The sequence below is a fragment of the Denticeps clupeoides genome, chromosome 5, assembly GCF_900700375.1.
Source record: "Denticeps clupeoides chromosome 5, fDenClu1.1, whole genome shotgun sequence".
NCBI classification, from domain to species: Eukaryota; Metazoa; Chordata; class Actinopteri; order Clupeiformes; family Denticipitidae; genus Denticeps; species Denticeps clupeoides.
The window spans coordinates 5429375-5457123 of NC_041711.1; the positions used below are offsets into that span (position 1 = coordinate 5429375).

Here is a 27749-nt window from a genome sequence, read left to right on the forward strand (position 1 = left end):
AAGAGATTCGGATCCCTGGAAAGAGCCGAAATGCCCGCCGCCTGGACGCATCTCGCCGAAGACGCGCGCACATTGGCTGCGTGGACCGTGCACAATTTGGCGTTCCAGTGACGTGTCCCCGAGTGCGCTGGACATCGGTTCGAACCCATTCCCCTATATGAGCCACTTATATTTTTTTGCAAGAACCTACAGATTTTATTTAAAATCGCATATTTAAAAAAAGAGAGAGAGAGAGCGCTCCACTGCCGGTGCTCCCACATTCCTCGCCGTTTCCTTGTCGGGAGTGCGACGGTCTTCCCGGGAACACCGGCAGGACTGGTAAGACCGATTATTTATCACCTAAAAGCACTTGCGTGTATTTGGCGACGCGTGTTGATGACATGTGCGCGCATTAGTGCGTTGGTGTGCGGCGATCGATAGATAGAGAGAGAGAGAGGGAAGGAGAGAGAGAATAAAAAAAAAAAAAACTGCAAGCTCAACTACATCCGTGTTCTTCTGCCCTGACTCGGGGACGCGAAGTTCCGCGAGGAATAAAAACGCGGGGCGTCCCGATCACACGCACCCTCTCCACCCCAGGCATCCATTTTCCGCCAGCGAGGGTCTCTCTGCGGTACTTAGGCTGTAATGAAGGCGCTGCGGTGATTCGGGGGTCGCCGTGCCCCCCCCCCCCCCTCCACATCCCCAACATGCGTAGCCCTGGCGCGCTCCCGACGTCCCGGGAATTAATAATAATAATAATAATAAAAATCGCGTGCTCGAGCCGTGACCTAGAACGTGGTACTTTTTTTTTTTTTTTTTTTGATGTGCAGGGGAGGCATCTGGATGACCTCATCTACAGCAGTCTTTAACTTGCTGATGGGATGGTTTTCATTAGACCCGCCGCTCCTTTAAAAGGCCGGGATATTTACTTCAGATGAAGACTGTGGAGAATACAGAATGAGCCTCTCCTCCTCCTCCTCCTCCTCCTCCTCCTCCTCCTCATCTCTGCAGAGCCACCGCTGTTCCTGGCCCAAGATGCTGATTCTCCTCTAAGACATTCTGTCCCCCACTCACCCCCCCGAGGAGAAAGCATTCACATGTAATTATGTGAAAAAACGGGGGCTAATACTAAAAATACACGCCTCCGCTTTGTGCCGGTCGGACGGCGGTTACAGCGAATGCCAGGAGAGGAAGAAGAAGAAGAAAAAATGTCTCATCCCGGTCAAGGTTCCTTCAAAATGCACCCTGCTTCCGGATTACGCTCCGGTGGGCTTAATGCGCCCGAAAAAACGGAGCAATCCGCTTCCCCCCGCATTCCCCCCCGTCAAATTCATCAAAGCGAAATATCTTTCCACCCCCCCGTGCTCATTTGCGGGCTTGCGGGTGACCCACGGCCTCGCCACCGAAAGGCCTCGCTCGCCAGTGTGACTTTTCCAGCGGCCCGGCACTGATGCACAGATCTTTATCTACGCGGTAAATGTGCTCTGTGAAGTAATTAGTTCAACATTTTGAAATGCTGTGGTGATTCCAGACGACAGAGGTTAATTAGCCTTTATGGTCCTTATCGGCCCCTGTTAACGGCAGAATATACGGATTCTGCTGCGGTGTCAGGGCGCAGTCTAATGTGGCCCCTGAAAGTCTCATGGACTTGTCTCGTGGGTGTGTGCGCGCGTGCATCACGCGTGTCAGTATTAGATTTACTGCGAATAATCCCCGGCGAACGTCCGTGTCGGGTGCCTCTACCCGTAAATCCCGCTCCACCCTCCGATATCTCCATTCCCATCGCTTGCTCGGCCTTTTCTGCTGTCATCATCACTTCTGTCATGTTAGGTTTGCTGGAGAGAAGGAGTGGGTACACGGTGATTCCACACCTCCTTCCCTGACACCTGCAGAACAGCTTCAGCGCGTGGCGCCGGGCAGCTCTATTCATCAGAAAGGCGAAGAAGGAATGAGAGAAAGCGGGAGAGAATTTAGGTAAAGGGACCTCTGAGAGGGATTACAATAATTAACTCTAAGACTCACTTTGCCCTCCTTAGGGAAAGATTTTTGCATGAGTACAGTTTCATTAAAATGCTTCACTCACAACTCAGTCGTACCTCAGAATCTTGAGGCAGCGTTATTATGTGGAACAATGTGCTCCTGACAAAATATGCATTATTAAAGGAATATAAAAGGAATCAGCACCATAGATATCACCCCTTTATGAAATAAAGACATGGAAAGGGAAACCAAATAATGGGTTTTAGAGGCTCTCGGGATTATCATTATTAGCGATTAATTGTTTTTTTGCCATATAGATATTTTTTTCACTGTATCACAATTAAATTAAATGAAAATTAACAGCAAATATATATTTGCGCTGATTTAAACAAAGTAGAGTTGTCAAAATTCAGACATGAATCCCTACAATTAATGATAATATAATAATATCATATAAATGAACACAATAATGCTAGTGCATGGGGTTTGTTTACTTCCTTTGTGGGTCTGATCTGTGACATGAATGTGAAATTCATACAAACCAGAGACAATCAGGGACAGTGAAGGAGATTCAGATGCGTCTTTTGATGCGTTGGTTCTGCCCATCTGCCGAGGTGTGTCTGCATCATACAGAGAGCAGAAATCAGGAGCGACTGATGAAAAGATCTCAACACACAGCACGCAGCATTTTGGGGTCGTATCACTTTGCTATTAATTGTGAATAATAAGTCTGTTATAGTCATTTGTTCGTTTGAACACATCCACCACGAGGTCTCTAATCATGTGACACTCATGTTATCATAGAATCACAAATTAGCTTGTGCTTAATGAGACATTTTATCTGGACGTGTAAGAAATACTGAGAAATACCAAGTCTTCTGTTTAGACAGACAATAAAACATAGGTTGCTGAAGTCATGGCAAGTCGTAGTTCAGTGAGTGAGATTATTATACGTTACACATCACTTTAATTGCAGTGCACCATTTTGATACGAGGAATGGCTCAAATAACTAAGGGTGTGACGGTACATGCAGCACGGCTCATGAGACGAGACAAGATTTTTAACACATTTCTCAGCGACAGCTGGCTCTTTGTCCCTGTGTGAGACATTTGCCATCTCCCAGTCACTACTGATCGTATGTGGTGTCATTTTACTCTCGCTCTGCGCACCTCTGGATCTTCATGGTGGGGTTTTCTGGTCTGCACGTTGATGTTAACACATGACGCCGATTAGATCATGTATGATGATTAACTTTGGGCGTGCAGGGAGCGACCAGCTCTTGGTGGCAACAACACGGTGCCACTGACTGGCTGGAACTTGTGCCGCACCGCTGAAGCATTGTTGAAGCATCGTCGAAGCATGATGTGATGTGATGGACCCACAATTCCGTCTGGTGGCACGTGGTCTCACCGTGCTCGTGCCCTTTACTACGTATGGGTGAGCGCCGCTGTGGAAGTTGCCAGGGGAGGTAAAGCTAGAAAAGAGCGGAATGGCTGAAAGTGGAGCTAAAGGCACTGAAAGGGGTGTTGGCCATGACTTGAAGCTGGCCATGAAACTGATGTCAAAATAGGATTTATTATTTCGATTGAGTAGCCAGATAGCTGCCACACGAATGACTTAAAAGCAGTGGCGGCGACTCGTCTGCTTGGTTCACAAGTCATGCTGGATGCTTCATGAGACAACTGACGAGTTTTATCATCACATTGAAATATTGTGAGACCTCATCACAACCTTACAAATACCTGGACCGGGTATCGGTTACAGCGTAACTATAAAAATGATCTGTTCAGCTTGCGTCATTGTTATATTGGTTTACAAGTATTTGAGTGTAGTATTTAATACTGACGTTTCCTTATATGTTATGCCAGAAACAAGACAGTTCATTCATTAGATAGCATCAGATCGGAACTCGGGACCAGCCGATATCCAAGCGGTATCGGAATCGTAACTGAGGAAGATGGATCGTTGCATCCCTAATGCATCCTTTTTTTTTTTTAGAATGACAGTAATTATTATGCATAAAATATTACACATTATATTACACAATACAAAAGATATAACACAATATTTTCAATGGGTGACAATTTCCAAATTTTATACATCTAGTATATTGTTCCCTTCATGGGTGTAAAAAAACCACACTGCTGCCCTCTGTAACTGCACCGACACAGAGGCCTGTCAGCAAGCGAGGGCCAGTCAGACGGGTGCAAAGGTGCATGACCATGAAGGCACTTGTGATGTTGGCTTATTATTAGCATGGGCGGTCGGGGACAGACAGCGGGCGCAAGATGGAGATGGCAAAGTAGAAAAAGTAAGAAAAAAAAATTGCCAAAAGAAGAAAACTGCATATTGAGAAGAATTTTGAAAGAAACAGATTGTGTCGTGTCACAGCAGTAGGAAGTGGTATATGTCCCTCTGTGCATATTTCAATCTTCATAATGAATAAACACTGCAGTTGCAGCTTGTATGAACCATGAAAAACTAGCCAACGTGATCGTAATACGTAATAATGTGACATATCTTTTTCGAGCGCCCGCTTCATTTCATAGCCTATTAAAAGCACCAGTGTGGCTTGCATGTATGAGGACTTGAGTGTTTGAATTTTGCCGCTCGGCTGTGTCCATAGCGGAGGTATTTTGGGCCATCATTAGGGCCGTGTCTGCTGAGGTATGTAATGTTATGAGACGGTAAAGTGTGAGTTCCCCCTGCAGGCCTGCTGGACACTCCGTTCTGTCTTCGGAGACCCGGCTCTGCTCATTCATGTGGAGGCCGTCCCGAGGCACGGGTCTGAGGGCTTGTTTTAAATAAGCGCCTTGCTGATTAGACAGTAACGTTGCAGCTTATCTGAGTGGCGTTCATTGTCGCCCTTCAACGCGATGGACGACACGTGAGCTCCATCTGGATTTCTCCACACGCCTGTGTGTGTGTGCATCAGAAATGGTGACTGTCAGCAGCACTGAGGAAAAGGAGATGAGACAGGGCATCCTGCGAGGAGGAGGAGGCGTCGAGTCAGTCACACAGAGCCGTTGGTGCTTGTGTTGTTGTTTGCCTCCTGAGCACAATTCAGGATCGTAGCTCAAGGTTACATCCATGCACGGCGGCGGCATGAGCTCAGGTGTGCGGTCGACACGCTTCATTTTTACCCCCAATAGCTGATATTTTTAGACTCTTTGTTTTACGCGTTGTTTTTTCAGGTGAAAGTATGAGTTTATGCTTTGCACAGTGCACCGGACATACACATACAGTAAAGCATCTTATTACAAGGCTTCTTATATATATAATCTGAATGCTAGGTTTTGACATCAAAATAAAATAAAGTCACGTAGACACAATTCCTTGCATTAACTTCGGTCTCATTGTGCTAGAAATTAGGATGAACTCAAAGCTTTGTAAAAACAAGTTAAAGCAGTGCATGTGTGTGGGTGTGTGTGGGGGTGTGTGTACTCATTCCACACACATGCAAAGTCGTTTCACAGCTCTACACAACCTGTGGAGAGTACTGAATAGTCAAGTAAAATAGGTTCTGGCACTGGTGTTAATGGTCAAAAACAATTATACTCTTCCCTCCATCCCTATGATACCATTTATGCCAAGTTATAATTGCCGTACTCTGTCATGATCCTTACAAAGAATTATTTTGTAACAAGTGTGATTCATCTCATTCAGATCTGCTGCGCATGATTATGAATTACGGGTCTGTCACAATATATCATTTCATTATCAAATAATCATGGCCTCTCCTTTTGACAAGACACTTCAGAAAATGTGACTATTAAACCGTGAGCCATTTCTGTTCTGACTCCAGCGTGACACAGTAATGATTAAAATTGCTGCGGCGTTAACAGTGGCAGTATAGTTGGGTTGTAAAATAGATTTGGTGAATGCTGGATGGTTTGTGCATAAATTTCCTTGGTGCCCAAGAGGCAGGCCATGTGCGGAGCCATTAATATAAATAAATGTGCCAGTCTGGGACCGGCCACATGTCTGTGTTCCTGCACATTCATAATTATCAGATGGCTGTGAAAAACACAATCTGGACAGGGGCTTCAGGAAGGACTGCACTGATCCAGCTTTCCCAGATCGGTCACCGATCCCGGCTGATCCCGAGGACCGATCCGATACTAGTATTTCATTTCTGTGGCTGCTACCGCTACAAATATTAGCACTGCAGAAATTGCAAGGAGGCGTGAAACATTTCCACATTTATGCATTACATAACATTTATGGCATTTATCAGACAGGCATCACACATTTTATTACTATCCATTATTATCCAGTGCAACTTACAGTCAGAAGGTACAGGGACAGTCCCTCTCCACATGTAGTGCACACTACGGCTGCACGATATGACCTAAACATAATATTGCAGTATTTTAAAGATATATTGTGATACACATTATATATCTTGATATCTTGAATCACTCTAAATCACTGTATAAATGCATTTTTTCTTTATTGCATACAATGACACAACAACAAAGAATTTAATGAAAGTTTAACATCATAAATGCTTTTTACGAAATATAATATAGCAAGCTTTATTTAAATCCCAAAGCTCAAATCTGGTCACGCTATCTGTAGCATTCTTTGCTGATAACTGTGTTTTGCTCAAGGTCGTCCTGGCAATATCCAAACCATTGCCAAATAACAGAATCAGTGTTGTCAGATTCTACTATAAAGATTCCGCATGAACTTAGATCTAACCATGGGTGGTAGTAGCCTAGTGGGTAACACACTCTCCTATGAACCAAACACCACTTACTACCATTGTGTCCCTGAGCAAGACACTTAACCCTGAGTGTCTCCAGGGGGGACTGTCCCTGTAACTACTGATTATAAGTCGCTCTGGATAAGGGCATCTGATAAATGCGGTAAATGTAAATGTAACCATTCGCTCACCAGTAGCATGTAGTAGTAGCAAACGTATTTTTTTGTTTTAAAAAAAAAAGTATATTTATCTTCCACGCACCGAATATTCTGAATCTTGGTGCACTGCTCCGTGCACAACATAACAGCTCCCCAACATATTTCAGTGTTAGGGTGACATTTCCCATTTTCCTCAGACTATGATTTATGTGTTGAGCAATGGTTTGGGGAATATCAGCCAGATTTTCTGGTTCAGCAGCCAAGACCATTGATCACAGTGGCGTGTACGGTGGGCATTGATAGGGAAGACCTCTGCTGTACTCTCCTTCAGGGGGGTCGGGTTATCACCTGGTCCACACGTAGCATATAGTCTTGAAGACGTCGTTTTCCGGATCAGGGATTGGACATATCCTTATCTGGTGCATTAACAGCAATCAGTAATACTGGTAAAATGAATGTGGTAACCACTGCTATTAATTTACTTATTCTAGGACATGGATGCAAAATCCACCCTAGCAACCGGTACATAAAGCAGGACTCAGGCTTTGAAGGGGTTTTAGGCCACGCACAGCTGCCGAGGTGCTCAGACATGAGAGCAACACACTTACAGTGAATCTGTGATGAAGAGAGTGGTACTGTGTCCTGTGTTTTTTGGTGCATCTTCTGAATGGCTCTTAGATGGAAATAAAGAAAGAACTTGGCAGGGTGTCTGATTAAAAAAAGAGCAGAACATCCCCCCAGATCTGAGACTTCCCACACTTATGTTATAGAATTAATGTAAAGTATGTGAAGTGATTGTCATTGTGATACACAGCAGCACAGCACATGGTGCACACAGTGAAATTTGTCCTCTGCATTTAATCCTTCACCCTGAGTGAGCAGTGGGCAGCCATGAGAGTGCTCTGCTCAGTGGCACCTCAGTGGCACCTTGGCGGATCAGGATTCAAACCGGCCACCTTCTGATTACTGGGCCGCTTCCTTAACCGCTAGGCCACCATGCCCCAATGTAACAAATGCTTACCCAAGAAGCCCTACTATCTGGAGGGTCAGACTCAGTCTCAGCTCATTTTCCAGAACAGGAACATGCAAAACATAAAGTAAATGTCACAGATATACACACCTAGTGAGGAGTTCCTCAAGTTTTTTACTGAATCAGCCTGATAACTCAGAACGTCCCCTTCTGTACGAATACGTCCCCTTCTGTATGAATAAATTTTTCCATGTGGGAGGAAGCAACCAAAGATATCAGACCAGATCATCAAGCATAAGCTGTTTCCAAGAAACTTTAAAGTGAATAATATGTGGATGATTTTCACCAATGTAACAAATGCTTACCAAGAAGCCCTAGTATCTTTTTTACATCTCTGACATTCATGTTTTAAGTGGGCAAAATTCAATAAATCCATAAATAGTACTCTACATTGATTCTTCCTGAAACTCTGACAGGGCAAGTTAAATAACCTATTTTGACCAGAGTGCCATATTGCATCATAAATTATGCATCGTCTGGTCTGGGGCAGCGTTGTGTTTGCTAACTCGTGTTTGCTAAATGATGTGTATCAGATGGTTGTTGTCAGGTTTAACAGTTGTGGTTTGTGGATTGTTTCTGAAGAGCTCTCTAGTGCTGACACAATCTCATTTGCCATTACATTTGATCTAAGTGGCACAAAGCAGCATTGCATCATTTCCTGTTGGCGCTGTGGCGTCATGTCCCTGTTTATGTTGTGGTTCACTCGCTCGCCCCCAGTGTAAAGCTGAAAGTGGATGAGTCAGTGTCGCTCCTCTCCTCCTCCCTCTCCTCCCACGTTTTCCCTTTCACACGCCACTCTTTAACCTGAACCCGCCTCCTCCTGACCGTGTCCCATCTTCTCTATTACAGAGCCCCCCCCACACACACACACACACAAACACACACACATACATTTCATCACTCATTCATCGCTCTGATCTAGACTTTGGAAGTCAATGTTACCATGGCGACCACATAGACTTCACCCCCCCCCTCCATTTCATTCAGCCACGCTCTTCCTTTTTGACTCGGATAAGCCCAGTGCTCGACAGTCCAATGGAGCGGTAGGACGGCCTACAACTGGCCGAAAAAACTCATGACTGCCTCTCTTCTTCCCTCGCAGGATGAATTGAAGAGTTATGCTCTCCGAAGGGAATAAATAAAATAAGGGCTCCACACCAAACCAAACACCTCACAAGAGCCGTGCATCAGGGAACGCGAACGAAGGTCCGAGGGGGAAACCGTGCAAGAAGCAAGAGGCGGGAGAAGGTGAAGACAGTCGATGGATGCTGCCCGGATTGAAGGGACAGCAGATTCTTCATTAACGAGGAAAAGAAAGATTTCAAAATTGAGTCGAAGGACAGAAACTCGCCATCAGGTAAGACTCCTTGTTGTTTTTTGTGAACTTGTGGGTCAGGTGTTCACCAGCGAAAGAGATAAATAGACTGATGCTCTTTTTTTACCAGGCATGGTGTGTGAGAAGGGCATTCAGATCCTTCTCACCATCGTGGGTGCGTTCGCATCCTTCGGCCTGATGACGGTGGCAATCGGCACGGACTACTGGCTGTACTCCCGCGCCCTCATCTGCAACAGCACGGCCAACGTCTCTCAGGACGACCCCCACAATAAGGACAAGAAGGATCCCGGGGCCCTCACCCACTCTGGCCTGTGGAGGATCTGCTGCCTGGAGGGTCAGACTCAGTCTCAGCTCTTTTTCATACAGTAAATGTCACATTATATACACACCTAGTGAGGAGTTTTTTACTGAATCAGCCTGATAACTCAGAATGTCCCCTTCTGTATGAATATGTCCCCCCATTCTTCCATGTGGGAGGAAGCAACCATAGATATCAGACCAGATCATCAAGCATAAGCTGTTTCCAAGAAACTCTAAAGTCAATATCATTTAATATGTGGATGATTTTCATCGTTTCTTTTACTCACAACTTTCAGAAGTTCACAGGTTTGTGGACACGCTTTGTAAATGTCATTTTAACTCATCAGTTCCATTTGAATGCAGTACACTCCAGCTCCATGAGTGGTGTCATTGAATTGAGAAAGTACAATAATTAATGTCGACTGGGTCATATTTTGAACCTTGTGTTTGGTGATGTGCTGCCCTCAGTGATGATTTGCTAAGCAATCACCAGTGCAAGCCGAATCAGTACTTTTTTTTACACAGTTGTGCAGAGGTATGCATGAGCTCTCACTTAGGGAGGCAACAATGAAATGAAGTCAGTTTTTTTGTGTCTGTAAGACTTAGCAATTTTTCGACTATTCAGAAACACATTTATGAAATGAAGTCCAAAGAATCTACTGTGTGAATTTTTGAGTCTTCTCACCGCAGCAACAACATTTGCAAGACCTTTCATATTTTTTCTCATTCATTTCATAATAATTAAAATCCTTTAAGTCTTGATATTCAGCTTGCAGTTGCAACACATTTCATTTTAAAATCTTTCAAGACACAAGGCTGACTGAAGTGGCTGGAGATGATTTAGGTAAATGTTTCAACAAAACATTTCCACTCAGACAGTATGATGGTGCTCTGATTTGTTGTGGAATCACATGGGCTTTTTATTTATTTGTAAGTCATAAATTATATTTGTGAATCTTGCTACAGTTGTTTATGAATCAAGAAATATATTTGTGAATGATGTGATATTTATTCGTGAATTTTTAAACTAAACTATCTCCATACATGTAATCAGTTTTCATATCATTTTCATTTTATTGTAGATGCATATATGCGGTTTACGTTTGGTTTCCATGAAATAAATGCAGCAAAAAAAGTAATGCTGTTAATATCCAGTACAAATGTAAAGCCTCAATAATGGCATGTCCGATATCAATTGTGTTTATTCAGGATATAAATTTGATGCATTTATTTACAGGTTTCCATGCATCGAATTGGTTTCTAGTAAGTAGGGATGGAAACAGTGGTGGAAATAGCTAGAATGGCTATCGGTGACAATGGCACTCAGTGAGCTATGTAGACGCATCTTTAGACAAAACATTGCATTTCAGTTCATGGGTGTCCAGTGGTATTGCCAGATTGGGCAGGTTTTTACTGATATTTTAAGACAAAGTCTTGAACAGGTATTGAGGAACCGATTTCTCTTGTATGTTAGATTATGGAGTCCCAACAGTAAAATATTGGTCAGATTGTTTCAGTGGTTTTGTGTGCTTTTGTGCATATCTGGCAACACTACTTCCCACTCACAATGCGGTTTGTGTGCCGGCAGATTTCATATGCACTCAAACACACTTATGCACCTACAAAGGTTCCATGGCATCATTTTCTCTCACACACACAGTTTTTAGGCTGAATCCTAATGCATAATCAGATGTTAATTTAATTTCCTTGATTTCCTGTTCATTACTCATGTCCGTTCCCCTAAACATAAAAGCATGCAGTACAGGAAGACCACACCTCCGCCTCCTTTAACATTTCTGCATTACGCACACTCCAACCTTCCCATCCTCCACACCTCCTCAGTCTGTTTTTCACTTTCCTGGACATGTGTGGAATTAAAAAAAAAGCAAAATCCCATTTTACTCCTCATCCGTCTGATTATGTCTATGTTCATGATATTGCATCAAAAGGACATTATATTTTATTTATTTGATTGTCTGGAATGTATTTGTATTTTGTTTTATAATTCCTGCTTTGTTTCTCCTAATCCTTGTGCCCTGTACCTCAGGACTACCCTCTCGCCCTCTTCGCACGCACAAAATCTGCTATAAAATACTAAGTCCTTTTTTTTTCATAAATCACTTAATCAACTTGAGCCCTTTACAAAATAATCAAACATTAAATTTTTTCAAGATTTTAACCCCTTAAATGCCAATTTAATCATTTGAATCACTGATTATTTATATATATAAAAAAAACTATAAATATTTTCTATATAATAAATAGTTTGGAGATGAGGCAATGGTTATCATTTAAGTCTTGGTCATGTCAATAAACCAAAATTATTTGATTGCATTATTTTTTTTGTGTAGTGTTAAAAACTCTTTCATACCACATGTGACCAACAACGTACACACACAAAATCACCCATAAAATCGATATATATTTTTTTCATAAATCACTTAATCAACTTGAGCCCTTCACAAACTTTTCCGTATTTTAATCCTTAAATGCAATTTAAGCGACATTTTTACTCATTTGTATCATTGATTATTTAGAAACACACAAACAATATTGTATGATTATATAGATTAATTGTTTGATTAATAGTTGGGGGGTGAGGCATTGGTAGTAATTAGAATCTTAAGCAACAAAATTTATTTGATTGCATTATTATTTTTTGTGTAGGTTTCCTCTCAAAATCTTTGTGTATAAAACAAAAAGTATTCTCATATGTCTGCAATTCATTTAGACTAAAACAAAGTGTGAGTGCAAGAGGGTGCGAAGTGCATACACAGATTATGGATGACATCTAAGACTAAAAAAACACTAGATTAAAAATAATTCCTGTAGAAATTCCTGCCACAGGCTCTATAACAGCCAGAATGATAAAAAAGACAGAAGAGGGCTCAAAGTGTCTCTGTTTTGATGCCTGTGTGTTTTGCCTCAATGCTCCATCAGTATGTACATGGGGTCTCCTCTAACACTGTGAAGGACAATGGCCCGACATACATGTGTTAACCCAGAAAATGCCTTTTCTGGAGCTGATGAATTATATTACTGTGAAACTAGGCACTGTCTGCAGAGATGGCTGTTTATAGATGGTCTGGGTATATCCAAGCCCCTGCCTTGCATACTGTAGTCATCTTCTGCAGCAGTTCATTGTTTAAAGGTAATTTGCCCTCACGCCTAAGCTGTTCGATAACGAAGCCTTCAATTAGAGATAAGACTGGCCTGTAAGCACTGCGACTCCTCGCCTCTTTCGGTCTCTAGAAAGCGGCGAGCAGATGCACAGGGCACGGCATGCCTTAGAGGTCAAGTAATCCTTGATGTCCGCAGAGCACCGAGCCAAGATGGATGCAAGGAGGAGCTAGATGAGTGGAAATGGGGGCCATTTTGGTTCTAAATAATTTATGTTGCTGCTCACCTTGCGGTGCGATTGGGATTGATGTGAGAAGCAACTGTGGCCAGAAAGCTGTGATGTTCAGTCTGATGAACGTGCACGCACGCACACACACACACACACACACACACACACACACACCCCACATACACAGATTTGACAGGGAGGTAGGATTCATATACAGTGACTGTAACACCAGGCGCTTGGCTTTGCCAATCTGTTTCCATCAGCAGCGGCAGCGGCTCTTTTGATGTGAGGCCAGCCTATCAAGCGCCATCTGTCGGTCGGGCACAGCTGACATCTTTTCTTTTCCTGTTGTGCCTCCCATCTCTCTCTTGCAGAGCGGAAAAAAAAAAAAAAAAAAAAAAATGTGAGAGACAAAGGCCTCTGTCCGCATCTCCCTCCATGTGTTTCATCTCTCCATCACACCCTCACTCCATCCAACAACACCAGTCACGCTGTCACCATATCCGTCCGTCCGTCTGTGTGACTGCAGCAGACCCTCGGGACTGGAGCGGGTAGCTATCCATCTGCCTGCATGTCTCCGGGGATCTGCTCTGTCTGTCTGTATCTGTGTGTGTGTGTGTGTGTGTGTGTGTGTGTGTATGCTTGTCAGGTTAGAGATGATGTCCATCTCTATTGAAACTGGCAAACTGCAGTTTGATTATTTTAATTGTCCAACAAGCATCAAAGTTTAACATTTTGTGTGGGTGCATGTTTACATGGGTGTTCATGGCTTATTGGGGAAAGAATATTAAATCCATGCATAACTGGGATTATTATTCTCACAAATAATAAATACTAATTAATGTTTATGTGTGTGGTTAATCCTGTCCACTCTGATTGCGCTTAGGAGTGAAGAGAGGCGTCTGCTCACAGATCAACCACTTCCCTGAGGATGCGGACTTCGACCACGACGGGGCCGAATACGTTTTACGTAAGAGAGGCTCGCCAGATCTGTTCAGTTCTACAACTCAGAGGGCAATAGGCTACATCCACTGAGAGTGACATAGAAAGCGGCGGAGACCTCCAACCTGCACTGACTGGTTGGAAGTGACAAACTATTTATTGTCCCGTAGCCCTTTAGATTTTCTTTTTATGTGTTTCTGTGGAAACAACTCGTAACGTTTGTTTCCCTCAAATTTTACTATTAGAAAAGTCTGCCCTCTCAACCTGGATCAGTTGTAAAGTCCAAACCTTTATGAACTGAGAAAAGTTGTCCAAAGGTTGTGTAGTGTAAACTCTTCAGTGATCTGATGACTGACAGTCATGTAGTCTGAATTTGTCACGAGAGGAAGGTGTTCAGTTGGACTGATGTGGGACTTCTGCTTTAATTCTTCACTCCTGAATGCAGATCTGTTTATTTATCTGCTTCCAGCTTGAAGTGGGCAGTTTTCATATTTGTCCCACATTGAGATCTGCTGTGCATAATTAATGGGTTGCCAATTATTGCTGGTAATTTGCTGCAGCGGTGATGTTTCACCACACATCTTGAAGTACAGTGCATCCGGAAAGTATTAAGCGTCAGGTCCAATCATCTGTTTTATTCACAGCTGGACTCCAGTTAAGCTGCAGGAACATCTCAAGGATGATCAATACAAACAGGGTGCGCCTGAGCTCAATTATGAGCTTCATTTTTAATTTTTAGTTTTGTAAATGAACTTGCCAAACCTCACGCAAACTTTTTTCATGTTGTCGTTATGGGGTGCTATGTGTAGAATTTGGAAAATCAATGAGTTTAATCAATTTTGGAATAAGGCTGTAACATAACAAAATGTGGAAAAAGTGAAGCTCTGTGAATACTTTCTGGATGCACTGTAAGTATGTTTAAACACACACACACACACACACACACACACACACACACACACACACACACACACAGGTCCAGAGTGGTGTGCATATGCTGGGTGGCATTTGGGTGGTATTTAGCTGGCATTTCCCAGAAATGCAGGTCCCATTTGGCCATGAAAAATCAGAGAAGATTCTTCATCAACTCTCAATTTTATTGTAGATGATTATGCTTTAATTATTCAGTCTCATAATTTTATTGTAATTTTAACCTGATTTTTCTATCATCTTTTCTATCTCTCTTTTTCTCTGTAGGGGTTGTCAGGGCCTCTAATATCTTCCCTATTCTCAGTGCCATCCTGCTACTCATGGGTGGCATGTGCATCGCTGCCAGTCGCTTCTACAAGAGCAAGAGGAACATTGTCCTGGGGGCTGGCATTCTGTTTGTCGCTGCAGGTAGTGTGTGTGTGTGTGTGTGTGTGTGTGTGTGTTGGGAAAATGGGTGCATTTTTAGTTACTGAGGTTGAAGGTGTAATGTGTAAGTCCATAAAATTAAAGGCAAGAAATCCCATCAACATGACTAGACATTCATAATACAAAAAAAATGTTGTTCCCTTGTATACACTTGGGGCAGGTGTGTGTAGTGACGTTACAGATTTCATATAAATGCTCCATCACATGGTCTGTGTGATTCTGCCTTCTGCCGTGTCCAGGCTTGAGTAACATCATCGGAGTGATTGTGTACATCTCCGCCGCGCTGGGAGACATTTCCCCCAAGAAGGACGAGGACAAAAAATGGCAGTACTCCTATGGCTGGTCCTTCTACTTCGGCGGCCTGTCGTTCATCTTGGCCGAGATGGTGGGAGTCCTGGCCGTCAACATCTACATTGAGAAGAACAAGGAGCTCCGCTGCCGCTCGCGCACCGACATCTTTAAGAGCACCACCCACGCAATGCTGCGCCTGCCCAGCTACCGCTTCCGCCGCCGGTCCCGCTCCAGCTCCCGCTCAACCGACCCCTCGCGCTCCCGGGACCCCTCGCCCGTCGGAGCCCCCGGAGGAAAGAACTTCGGCCTGCCCACCTCTGCCCTGCTGGCCCAAGGTCCCATCTCGGTGTCCACGCTGCCCAACCCGCACTCCCGCTCCCACAACACCCTGCCTGGGGGGGACATCTCCCTCTACACTCTGTCCCGTGACCCCAAGATGGGCGGGCTTGGGGGCATGGGAGCGCCCCCGCTCTACGGTACGGTGGACCGCGCCACACTCTACCAGCTTCACAACTGCTTCCCCAAAGAGGGAGGTGGAGGTGGTGGAGGCAACATGATGATGAGTGGCACACTTCCTTCGCTGAAATCCCACAATCCTTCAGTGCAGAATTCCTCTAATTCCAATGCCCCTCTTCCCAACTCCATCCCTTCCTCTCAGCCTCCGCCTTTCTCCACCTCCACCATGGAGCGGGAAAGGGGGATGGGAACGTTGGATAGACTAGGGAAAGGAGATAGAGAGAGCAACTCCAACACCCTGAACAGGAAGACCACGCCTGTATAGACAGAGAGTTTGGAAATAAAGAGATGAGCTGAAGGGAGGTGGAACAGGGTTTGAGGGCATCGGGATCAGAGGATGAAGAATCTGGAAAAAGGAGTGATAGTAAAAAAGAAAAATCTATTTCTCCTTTCTCCATGTAGTAATACTAAAAAAAAAAAAATACTGATGCCAACAACCACGCTTTTCCACATGACACTTGTTTTGGTATTTGTGCCATAAATTATTTATTTTTTAACACTATTAAAACACAGACAACAATCATGGGATACTGTGAAGCTGATCCTCTTTTATTTTACTAACACTGCTAGTTTAATAATTAATATGGATCCTGTTCCACTAATTTGCTATTGTGATTATTATTTATGATAATTAGCTGGTAGTTTATTTTTGGAATGACTTGTTTTAAAGGCTGATTTTTATTTCTGAAGACATTAACTGTGACTTACTTACACAGTGACACATGGGCTTGCAACTGTGCCACTGTTGTCCAGCATGAGTGTAAGTATTGTGTGGAAGAATGAGTGTATTATTATTGTCGTTATTGTTTTGATTTTTTTTATCATACTTAGGTGGGGAATATTTTATTTATTTTAACTGTTACTTTTTTACCCTTTGATAACATGCAGTTTAGTTTTCTGTGTATTCTGTATAATGTCTTCCAATACTGTCAACAGAATGATTCAGTATTCTATTACTCATTGAATAATGATTCAATGACCAAGTGAAAAGTGACTTTTTATATGAATCGACACCAATATTATTTTATTATAACTGGTAGCCGTAGAGGTAGTCGTAGTTTTACGGATTCATTTGCTTTGGGGCATTAATTATACCCTCATCAGAAGACTGCAGTCCAATAAATATATTTGTACAGAGGAAGCACGGAAGGAATATTGTAAATTTAAAAACGTTATGTCCTCCATATGTTATTTTAAATGTATTTGTGCAATAGACAAAATTGGAGAAACTTTTTGACATTAATATGTAAATTGTAAAAGTATTTGCAACGACCATCCTGTTTTCTTTGTTGATGGGTGTGGCCTGCTTTCTTGATTGTGTACTGACACAGGCTGCCTTGAGTTCTGATTAGGAGCGTTCTGTGTCATCCGTGTTCCTTTCTTTGTCACGTGATCATTACAGAATCACCATGGCGATGCTCCCTTGAAAACATTCACTGTGCTGCACATGACTGTCCAATCGTCCGACCTTTTCTGCTTCTGTGAGAGAATGTAAACCCACAATAGCATTCTCGCGATCCTTTAACTTTGCAGAACACCCCCCCCCCCCCGTGTAGGTTCATCACAGGACACTGTCAACCTCAGAATGCAACAGAGACCAACTGACTGAATCTAATGTAAACAGGGGTCATTTTTTATTCATGAAAAAAAAGCGAATCTTGCAAAAAAAAACTATTTTAAAAAAATGCACAGACAGCATTTATGTGGGCGATTATACATAGTGTGTAGTTGAGAATAGATCTACAGGTACCTAGACAAAAAATAACGTGGTTTATCGAAAGGTGTGATAAACTCAAACACTGTACTGCACGAAAAGTTTTATATATAAAACAACTGACAATCTCAGACTCCTCTCGTTTGTGTGTTTTTTTTTTTTACACACAAGCAGAGTCCAAGACAATAAGGGAGAGTGACCCCCCCTCTTCCCCCGATGGCACTACTAATTAAAAAAAAAAAAAAAAAAGCCCACGCATGCACCTTCCCACACAAGCATCACAAGGCACTCAAACCCCAAATTCCTGTAATGTTCCTGTACGTCAGGGAAGCTGAAAGAAGAGCCAGTGGGTCTGACACAAACGATTAAACTGCTATATATACAACAAGGCCACAGGCTCGAGTGACGGCAGGCCTCTCTGGTTTCAGTGCAGTGGCCGCTCGGGTGCAGATGAGCGCCTGCCATTCCTCACGCGGCAAGGAACCTAACGGGATCAGATTCGGGGAGAACCAGGAAAAATATTCCATTTCATAACGTGGAACGGTGGCCTCAACATTATTGTAGGTTATTTAAATATGAATGAGGCTGGGCAGAGGGAACTGGAGGTGACACAAGAGACGCTGCCCCTTCCCCTAAAGAGGACTGCCATACACACAGACTCTTGGCTAAGAAAAGGCAGAGTGGGGAGGGACAAAATAGCTCACATTCAAGGATTGTATTTCTCATCAACTTCAGTGGGATGTGCAATGCACTAATATTAGAAGTGTGTGTGGAAAAGACTTGACAGGATGGGAAACAAGAGTAGCACTAGGGAAAGTAAGGAAATCTGATAAAGCAACGGAAGGAAAACAGAAAGAGTGAAATCTATCAAATCTATCGTTCATATCATGTATAAACAGAAACATGCATGTAGAAAACAGGGAGATGCGAGAAAAAAAAAGACAAGACACATCAATCAAAGGCATTGCATATCATCACTGGGAATAAAAACAGTAAATGAGCAGTGATATTGCATAGCATCCCTGTAGTGCCTCACATCAAGAAAACAAAATCTTGTAAGATATATATACAGAACTGTGATATTAGAATGTGTACAAGTGAACGTTAAGGCAGACATACACAGCATTCGACCATAACTCACACAATAAATACAAAGATGCAGGGTTGAAAAAGGCTTACAGTAAAATTTCATGATAAGGTTAGGGTCAAACCCACTGAGGGCACTATTTTCAAACTGGCCTTAAGCGCAGAGTTCATTAGTGTAAGGTCAAAGATTGTCCTTAGTTTTAAATTAATAGATAAAATAGGAAAGAAACACAATCTTTAATGATGGTTGTGCATGCAACATATTGACCATCACTGGTAAATAATCCAGAATGAGGAGTTTTTATAAAAGGGTAGTTAGTTTATCTTCTTAAAGGTAACTACAAAGTGGTTCTTTCTTGTTCTACCTATTTATGTAAATGCTGAAGCCTCTGACCTTGCATTAGCAAACAGGGCCCAAGCTTGAAAATCATGCCCTGAATCTATGTAACAGACCCCTTTGCTCAAGTACTTACGTAAGTTCAAGTACTTACTGCTAATGACACGGATAAACATGAGGTATTATGCCAGTGCAGCACACTATGTGTGCCCACTTGTATATGTACACAAACCTCCATAAAATAAGGCTCTACAGTAACGGAAGTTAAAAGAACAAACAACTCATTTGAATCACATACCAGAAAAACACTTTTGATCACTTGATGTTCTGAGAAATGCAGCTCTCTTCTCTTCAGTTCCTTAGATTGGAATTGACCTCCTATTGTTTTCCATTTTTTGCTGCTATTGAGCACTGGGACAGAGTGTCTGTAACAGGATCTGACTGCATGTCTACATTTCTCCTTTTAATTAGGTGCATGTTTAATATGAGTGAGAAGTTCATTTAAGCCCCATGCAAATATACAAAAATGTGCACTAAAGAGCCTGAACGTGGCATCGTAATTTCATATAGCATCTGATTGCATTAAGTAAACATTATTCATCAGTATGTATTCGTCTTGAATTCCCCTGCAATTGGTCCTCTGAAGGGCTAGGTGCTTCCACTTTGCTGCTGAAAGCATTTCTTCCAGGGACTATAGGGAAGTGACAGCAACAGGAAGAGGACCCCACCCACAATGAGGATGGCACCTGCTGACCCCACACACGTGACTGACCAGGAGAGCTCATGGTGGAGGGGGATGGAGTGGTCACTGGCCAACAGTGCGATCACAGACTGATGGAAGACAATGATGGAGGTCAGGACCAGAACACCTGAGGAGAGAAGGGACACTGGTCAGCAGGAGACAGATGAAGACAACATGGAGGTGTGTTTCTGCTTCAGGTAAACTACTTCAACATGTAAATGTTCAGGAAACTTCCGATGATGTTAAAATTAATTTACAAAGATCAAATCATTTGTAATTAGGTGGATTTGAGTCCAAATCCCAGCTCAGACCTTGTGTGTGTGTATGTGCATCTCCATGTGTTAGTGTGGGTTTCCTTTGCTTTCGCTCAAATGCCTATTCACTGGGCGAATTGACGACTCTAAATAGACTGTAGGTTAGAGTGTGTGAGTGGATGCTGTGTGTGTGTGAGTGTGTGTGCTCTGCAGTGGGTTGGTGCCATGCCCTGGGCGTGTCCCCTCCCTGCACCTAATGTTCTAGAATAAGATTTGGCATCCATGACACTGATTTGAATTCAGCAGCTAATAATGTTTTGTATGGTAGACAGAGTGAGCTTGTGGTTTCTGCATTATACAGGTAAAAAATGTCTGGAGTCACCTGAGGTGATGAAACAGAAGGACGCGGGTTTGAGGAAGAACAGGACTCCTTTACTAAGAGCCATGATGATACAAATGGAGCCCATCACCATCAGAGTGAGGCTGAGCAGAGCCAGCATAGCTGCTGCGATACTGAGACCTGAGAGGAGAGGATTTAAATGGGTCACTTCTGTTTTTTTTTTTGTTTTTTTTTTATTCAGTTAAATAACAGTGCTGAATGGATGTTAATGTGAAATGACACATTCTTTTTTTTTAACATCAACATTTCGTCATTCACCTCTGGAAAATCACTGCATTTTGTGTTTACAGCAGCAGCATGGGCCTGACTTACTCTTGTCTGTTGTCTTTCTAAAAATGACAGCGTTCTCTCCAGAGGTGTAGAACTTGAAATACGTGCAGTTGGATTCTGCGTTGGAGAGACAGGATGGAGGAGAGAAGTCATGTTAGCCTTTCAGGGAGAGTGAGGCAGAAAAATGCACTTCATCTGAATTCCTCTCATCCTTGGAGGCATCATCCCCTATTTATAACCCCTGAGCCCGGGGAGGGAGATTAGCCTGGGCCACACAGAAACATGTTTTACACACACACGCGCACACACACACACACACACAGAGAGAGAGAACAGAGGCAGGTAGAGTGAGTGAGAAAGAGGGGGAGAGAGAAGTATGTGAAAAGAGATAGAAGAGCAGATGGAGAGGCAGGGGGAAAGAAAGACAGATGGAAAGGGAATTTGTATGTTTGAAGGACAGTGAGTGGAAAAGCGTCAAAAGAAAGAAAGAAAGAAAGAAAGAAAGGAAGGAAAAAGTTTCCACTTGGTTAAAATTCAGACTGTTCTCCAGTCTCTGCCCCTCTTTCTTTCTCACTATATTTAGATGTGAAACTGTGAAGCAGTCAGATTCCTGTCAGCTTTACCCGTGCATAGTGATGACTGGCAACTCTGCATGAACTGTGACCACCTAGTCTCTCTCTCGCACAAACACACACGTAGACACACAAACACTCGGCTTAAATGTATATGTCACACGAGAGCGAGATAATACCGCCATAGACAAACCTGCACCATAACACTAACTAATTAACACATTTTTAAAGGACAAGGGTTAAGGGCTTCCAGGGGGTCACTCTTTAGACTGACTGAGCACAAGCGGTCAAGTCTTGAGCAACACAAACACAGACAGACAAATACAGGGCAAGTTGACAGATGAGTTAAAAAAAAATCCGGGGATAAACAGGTATCAGAAATACAATGTCACGACTTGTAATGACAAATAAAATGTTCTGTGACATTATAATTCATTTCCCACAATGAATCAAGTTTATGGTTGTTAAAGTCTTGTATTTGTTGAAGTGCTTGTGTAAGTTATTCACTTGAGCAACATACATGAGCAACAGAAAGAGGCATTTCTGCAAAATTTGCACTATTCTATATAAAGTTTAAATATTAATTTTGGCTGCATTCAGACTCGTTAAAGTATAGTTTCAATTTCGTAATACTCCTGCTGCATTACAGTAGGCCGTCTCTGCCAGAGCCAGAAAAACAACCGAAGGCGTGCACTTCAACAGAAAGGAAAAAGTTGCAGAGCTTTGAATCACCCCGGCAACTGCACTGCATTTACTAAACCGTCATGTGTTGCACATCATTTGTCACTAGTTGGGTGTCCTACAGACCCAATTAGAGGAAGTGTCACTCCGCAGACAACCGTCTCTACAACACCAGAACTTTGCAATCTGCCAACCCCTGGAATGAGCTGTGAATCGGTCCCGTTATGGGCTTTAATAACGGACTCAGCCCAGGAACACAAGTGCTGCCACTACACTTGTCTTGCCTTGCAGAGTCTGGAGTGTTGGGGAGACGCACTGTCAGAAAGCTGAATGTTGCACAACGGCACGACACAATTGTAGATTAAACATAAGTCTATTTCAGAATCAGAATTAGAACCAGGAAAACCTAGTCTTCCACATCACACAGACACAGAAAGATAGTAGAATAATGTAAGAATAGAGAGTGAGATCATTACAATAGTAAAAACTAAATAAACTTAATAAAGCCTGAAGAGAGTATAATAAGTATCTACATAGAATAAGTTTAATCAGGATAAAATTAAATCAGTGAAACAACCATAATATGAATAGTGTAATAAATTTTCAGGGCTTTTCATCTGAGACCACTAAGTATCTAATTATGCATATTATCATGCATTTATTATCCTTGTTGTTAAATATGTTACTAATTGCTCTTTTTAATCCAGCTTTTTCATGTGACAGGACCTCTCACCAAGCTGCCAACATTTTTCACATCCATTTTAGATCCCTTCTACAGGAGCCTCCAGGTTCTCAACTTGCTCAACATGGCGACAGGAGACAGGCGACTTTGCGGATGCAGTCGAGGGTGTATGTCAAGGTGCTGGTTGTCACCGCGCTGTAAATGGCAGCAGGTTTTTTTGGACGGGCGTCATGACTGACGCTGAGTGGTTAATTGTCCTTAATGATGCCAGATTCCCTTCCATGGTGAACCGCATTGAAATGATATTTCGGTCCATGCCAAACACAAACCGCAGTGAGCGCCAGTCTCCTCCAAACCTGCCACAAGTCCTTAAATTCCCGAATGGTAATGCTGATTACTGAAGACATTACAGGAAGGAAGTGGCATGCATTTTCTTCATTTTACACTTTTCTGTTCATCTTATTCTCTACCGGATTCTGATAAACAGAGTCTCCATCTTAATTTCTTCTCCTGATTTTTCTTCATAAAGCCTCATAACAGAAAACAGTGGAACAATTATGTCACTACGTAATAACTCGAAATGGATTTTGCATAAAGTAGTGAAGTAACAAGTAAAGTATCTGACGGGCAAATTACATTTAGTTTATTACTGTCCACTTCTGCTACTGAACCTAGGGCTTGATCTTTTTACATTTTTGTCTTCCTGCAACCTCTGATCCTCGTCTAACAGGAAGCTACGCCAACGAATGGGCCCGGTAAATGTCCATTTTTGGTATGTGTTTACATTCCCTAGCGCTGTCTTTATATTTGCCTGCGTGACGTCTGGGACCAGTTTTTTCTTAATACGACCCTTCACTTTCATTTGCTCCTGTGTCCTAACTGCATGCTGCATGACTGCTCCAAGGGCCGCTGCAGTGGTGCAGCCAGACAGAGTACACACTGTACCTGTGCTATAAAATATCATCCTCTCGTTTCCAGACACTAAATAAAGACATTTACAGCCCTCACTGCGAATGATTCACAGATGTGCTGCGGAGGGTTATTTACTCACTCTGAACCGAAGGAATGAAATGTTTCTTGTATACAGCCTGACCCAGATGCATGCATAAACGCATGCATACATTACACAGCAGACGCAGGCAGGGCGCGTGCAGCGGTCTTACCCATCATTAAAGCCCTGTCTGTAACTCGCAGTCAATTAATCAGGAGGCCATTCTCCTCCCCTCCCCTCCACATTCGCCGCCACCTGTCTTCCCATTCACAGCAGGCCAGAAACCCAGCAGCGGCCTGAGCCACTTCCACACTTCCTGCCCATTCAGCACACGCCAGGCGAACCGCCACAGAGGAATCAACGCCATTAAATGGAGCGTCACATGTTTAGTCGTTTTGTGCCGCATCATTTCTACGGAAGCCTCCACTGTAAATGGAGACATTAGCTGAAAGACACGTTGGGCCACGCCCCCACCCTCAGATTCGGTGCATGCAAGCATCTGACAGCTAGAGATGAATTCCCTTCTCCCCGCCCAGCCTGGCGCTGAAACGAGCGGTCAGCGGTGCGGGACGTGCAGCCTCACCTCCGGGCAGCTCGGCCGGGCCACAGCTCTCTCTCTCGGGGTCGATGTCAGACACCCAGAGGGTGCGCCTGCAGCTTTTCCACAGGCCGTAGTGGGCCATCTCACACGTCTGGTTGTTGCTCAGGTTCTTGGGCTGTGCGAGCTCCACCCAGAACTCCGTGCCCATGCCCAGCACAGTCAGCGTCACGCCCACGATGGCCACAAAGAACGCCAGCTTGATCTTGCCCTCCTGGCTGTCACTTATCGTCGGATTCCTCCTCTTGCCCCCACGCCCGCCCTTCATCCCGGCCCCGCCCCCAGATGTTACACCCACTCTACCATCCTCCTCCTGCTGCATGAAGAAGTTCGACCACATCGCAACTTCTGTGAGGTTCGCCAACGTGGAGATTGTACAGACAGAGCGATGGAAGAAAGTGTTACAGGACGGTCAGGAGAGAGAAAAGGAAACAGGGAAGAATCAGAAAGAGAACGTTGCAAGACAGTCGTATTAGAATTGTGGATGAAAAATAAAATAAGAAGAGAATGCTAAAGTGGATAAATGGTGGGGATAGCAACGCATTTACAGAATGGGGTTGGGGTGTGAAGATGAATTAGAGGAGTTCGGCAACAAAGTAAAGTGTCCAGGTGAGTGTGTGAGAGAAGTGTTAGCGGGGATGCTTACTCTTATGATATAGTGGGGACCAGAGGACACAGGGATTGGTCAAGGGGAGAAAAAAAAAAATCAAAAAAAGAGAACAGGGCAGGAGATTAAAAGAGTAAAGTTTTATATGGGTAGAATAGGGAAGGCAGGCAGAAGAAAGGAGAAAAAAGATACAAGAATGGAGGAGCGATGGATGGAGACAGCCTTTATTAATTGTAGAAAATAATCTTCTGCATCCCAATCCTGTAAAGAGGGAAAATGCGCAAATTACTCTGATGTTCCAAAATTGAGCACAAGTCATCCCGGACTGAATTGGTTCCTCCAAATTTACTATCCAACAGCAGTCTGATGCACAAAAGACACAAGAATGTGCATCTGAATCACAATTACAGCCAATAAGTGGCCCTTAACCCATTAAGTGGGACCTGCTGATGTATCATCTAATTTATTTGTTTGTTCATTGCAATATAATGTATTTAACATTTTCTATGTAATGTATTTCTCCAAAATGTTATTTTAAAATACATTTGATTCTCTATCCATTGTTGCAGTCCAAATGGTTTGCACCATGTGAACCACGCACACATGGTCTATATCGAACATTAACATTTACAGAGACACTGTAGTGTTAATTCACCAGTGTGCACCAGCAAACATTAATGTGTTTTTGGACTTTTTGTCTGTGTATGGTGTGTATTGCTGTTATGACCAAATCAAATAATGAGATGGTCTAAAAATGTTAATGTTGAAATGTCAAATTATTTTTTTTTTCAAAATATAATACAAATAAATGTATTATATTATTATAATGTATTGGGAGGATTTATTGAACAGCAACAACTCAAAATAAAGTGAAAAATCATCTAACTATCACCCACATAAGAAATATAAATAGACTGTGAAACTGAGAACATACATGCCTTTTCAAAAAAAATATATAGTGTTACTAGATCATGGTAGGTTGCCAGCGAGTTTTTGCAGGAGTTCAGGGTCTGTCCAGGTCGTAACCCAGCTTCATTCTAATCTCAGAACCCACAGCCTTCAACAGTGGAATAAAGCATGTCCAAAACGCCTCCCCACTGTTTGAGCCAATGCCATTTTAAGGGCCTACGGATACCGGAGCATTACGTGTACTGGAAGTTACTGGGAATGTTTTGGCAGCATTATTCTGTGCCACATGCTTTCCTGGCTGTGAGATCGCTGTCATTCACAACAGATCCTGATTTCAATTGGATCTTGCAAATGGATAGATGAATAATGTCTTGAGAGTGGAGAGTGTGTGTGGTGTATGTGTACGTGTGTGAGTGAGAGGTGTTAATTCACCTCTTGCTCTGGTTGATAGATGGCAGGACTAAAGTCATTAGCACCGCGTCTGTTACTGACTGAGGTTGTGACATGGGTCACCAAGGCCACATATGTAAATGTTGCAGTGTTTTTATCAAGCAGAGCACAATCTAAGTATCACATAGAAATGGTCTTTTACTGTAAATAATAATCCATAAATGACAACAATTTGTGTCATTTAGTACTAAACACTAACCAGCTATTTTTATTATGGCATTATATCATGTGAAATCAAGGACTGCCTGTTCTGGATGTCCTAGAAGTGGGACGACGCATGAAGAGGAGTGCCGATTTACACTACCTATATAGAGGCTATGCCGATTCGGATTTTTGCACAATCTACTACAGAAAAAAAAAAGATTTAGCTGTTTTGTTTGTTTCCTGTATCTCTGCCTTAATGGTCAGGGAAGTGCAAGTGACATGGAAAAAATCAATTTTCATCCATCAGCAAAATCTTAACAAGCATGCATTCACAAAGAGACACGCGGCAAGGAAAATTTTGGTATATATCATGCATTTAAATTATAAACATGCTCATTGAATCAAAGTTTTGCAATGATGCAAAGAAAAACTGCACATTGACTCAACAGGCAGGCAAAAAGATAACGATTGAATTAAGATTATTATAAAGCATTGGGGGGAAAATGTATATTTAATAAGAACAACTTCCCAGTTTGTGAACACTGCTTCTTAGGATGTTTTACCCGCGCTGAAATGACAATAAGAAGTTTTCGTTCTGACCTGCTTGGCGTGTGCTGTTCAGTTCTGAGGAAGAGACACATGAAGCTGTCGGGGGGCTACTGGGGGGCAGAGAGTGAAAGCGGGTTGGGAGAGAGAGAGAGAGGAGGGAGGGAGGGAGGGAGAAAAGTGGCTGACAGGGAGAGCGGAGTGAGGGGCATGGGTTCTGGATCACTTTTCAAAAGGTGATTGCAACAGGAAGGAGCTCCAGTTTATTGTGTGTGTGTGTGTGTGTCTGTAAGTACATGCCTACACAGAAATAGTGCATATTGAGAGACAGTAAGTGTAGCCCTGAATGATGAATCTGCATGTGTGGGGCCAAGCACAATATGCCAGTAACTGAGTCAGTATGAGCAGCGTTGTGTGTGTGTGTGTGTGTGTTTCGTCTATTTTGGGCAGCCACCTGTTAATGACATTAAGTGTGTGTGAGCCAGGGATTGTAGGCAGGAGATAGACTGTTTGTATCAGGAGTGGGCTGTGGGAGGTGGCGAGCGGGTGACAGGCCAAGACTGTCTTTCCCCACAACTGTTAAGGCAGTGATTATTAGAGAGTAGGAGTGCAGGAGACAGAAAGACTTAAAGGAGAAAAGACACTGGAGAAGAAATGATGAGACAAAAATCTAATGTTCATATCATGATTGGGCGTGCAAAAAAAGAGAGATGGGTTACCTAGTGGGTAACACAACAGGCTATGAACCAGAAGACCCAGGTTCAAATCCCACTTACTACCATTGTGCTCCTGAGCAAGACACTTAACCCTGAGTGTCTCC

General features: G+C 43.0%; 2 protein-coding genes across 5 annotated transcripts; one reads left to right on the forward strand and one right to left on the reverse strand.

The window, feature by feature from the left end:
• cacng8b (calcium channel, voltage-dependent, gamma subunit 8b) lies at positions 1-17793 on the forward strand. Of its 3 annotated transcripts, none has more exons than XM_028979486.1 (7): positions 1-318; positions 1810-1953; positions 8959-9213; positions 9302-9526; positions 13728-13811; positions 14981-15121; positions 15379-17793. In XM_028979486.1, exons 4-7 carry the CDS (start codon positions 9304-9306, stop codon positions 16209-16211), a joined length of 1281 nt encoding a protein of 426 aa, XP_028835319.1. In that variant the 5' UTR covers positions 1-318; positions 1810-1953; positions 8959-9213; positions 9302-9303; the 3' UTR covers positions 16212-17793. The 3 variants fall into 3 exon arrangements, with proteins under 3 accessions (XP_028835319.1, XP_028835318.1, XP_028835320.1); XM_028979487.1 differs by lacking the exon at positions 1-318 and adding an exon at positions 914-1452; XM_028979485.1 differs by lacking the exon at positions 1810-1953.
• cacng6b (calcium channel, voltage-dependent, gamma subunit 6b) lies at positions 17559-27670 on the reverse strand. 2 transcript variants are annotated; one of them, XM_028979489.1, is made up of 6 exons: positions 26984-27670; positions 25073-25141; positions 24259-24621; positions 20792-20866; positions 20462-20599; positions 17559-19952 (listed from the first exon to the last, which is right to left on the reverse strand). In XM_028979489.1, exons 3-6 carry the CDS (start codon positions 24611-24613, stop codon positions 19732-19734), a joined length of 789 nt encoding a protein of 262 aa, XP_028835322.1. In that variant the 5' UTR covers positions 24614-24621; positions 25073-25141; positions 26984-27670; the 3' UTR covers positions 17559-19731. The 2 variants fall into 2 exon arrangements, with proteins under 2 accessions (XP_028835322.1, XP_028835321.1); XM_028979488.1 differs by having other exon boundaries at positions 24920-25141.
• Between the last annotated feature and the right edge of the window lie 79 nt (positions 27671-27749).

Bases quoted from the DNA above. Each gene is read 5' to 3' on its own strand.
- cacng6b (XM_028979489.1), bottom strand. From the start codon at position 24,613: ATGTGGTCGAACTTCTTCATGCAGCAGGAGGAGGATGGTAGAGTGGGT. The intron at 20,867-24,258 runs GTGAGGCTGCAC...TCTCCAACGCAG, and splicing joins CCCGGCCGAGCTGCCCGGAG to AATCCAACTGCACGTATTTC. The intron at 20,600-20,791 runs GTAAGTCAGGCC...CTCTCCTCTCAG, and splicing joins TAGAAAGACAACAGACAAGA to GTCTCAGTATCGCAGCAGCT.
- cacng8b (XM_028979486.1), top strand. From the start codon at position 9,304: ATGGTGTGTGAGAAGGGCATTCAGATCCTTCTCACCATCGTGGGTGCG. The intron at 9,527-13,727 runs GTCAGACTCAGT...GATTGCGCTTAG, and splicing joins GAGGATCTGCTGCCTGGAGG to GAGTGAAGAGAGGCGTCTGC. The intron at 13,812-14,980 runs GTAAGAGAGGCT...TTTTCTCTGTAG, and splicing joins CGGGGCCGAATACGTTTTAC to GGGTTGTCAGGGCCTCTAAT.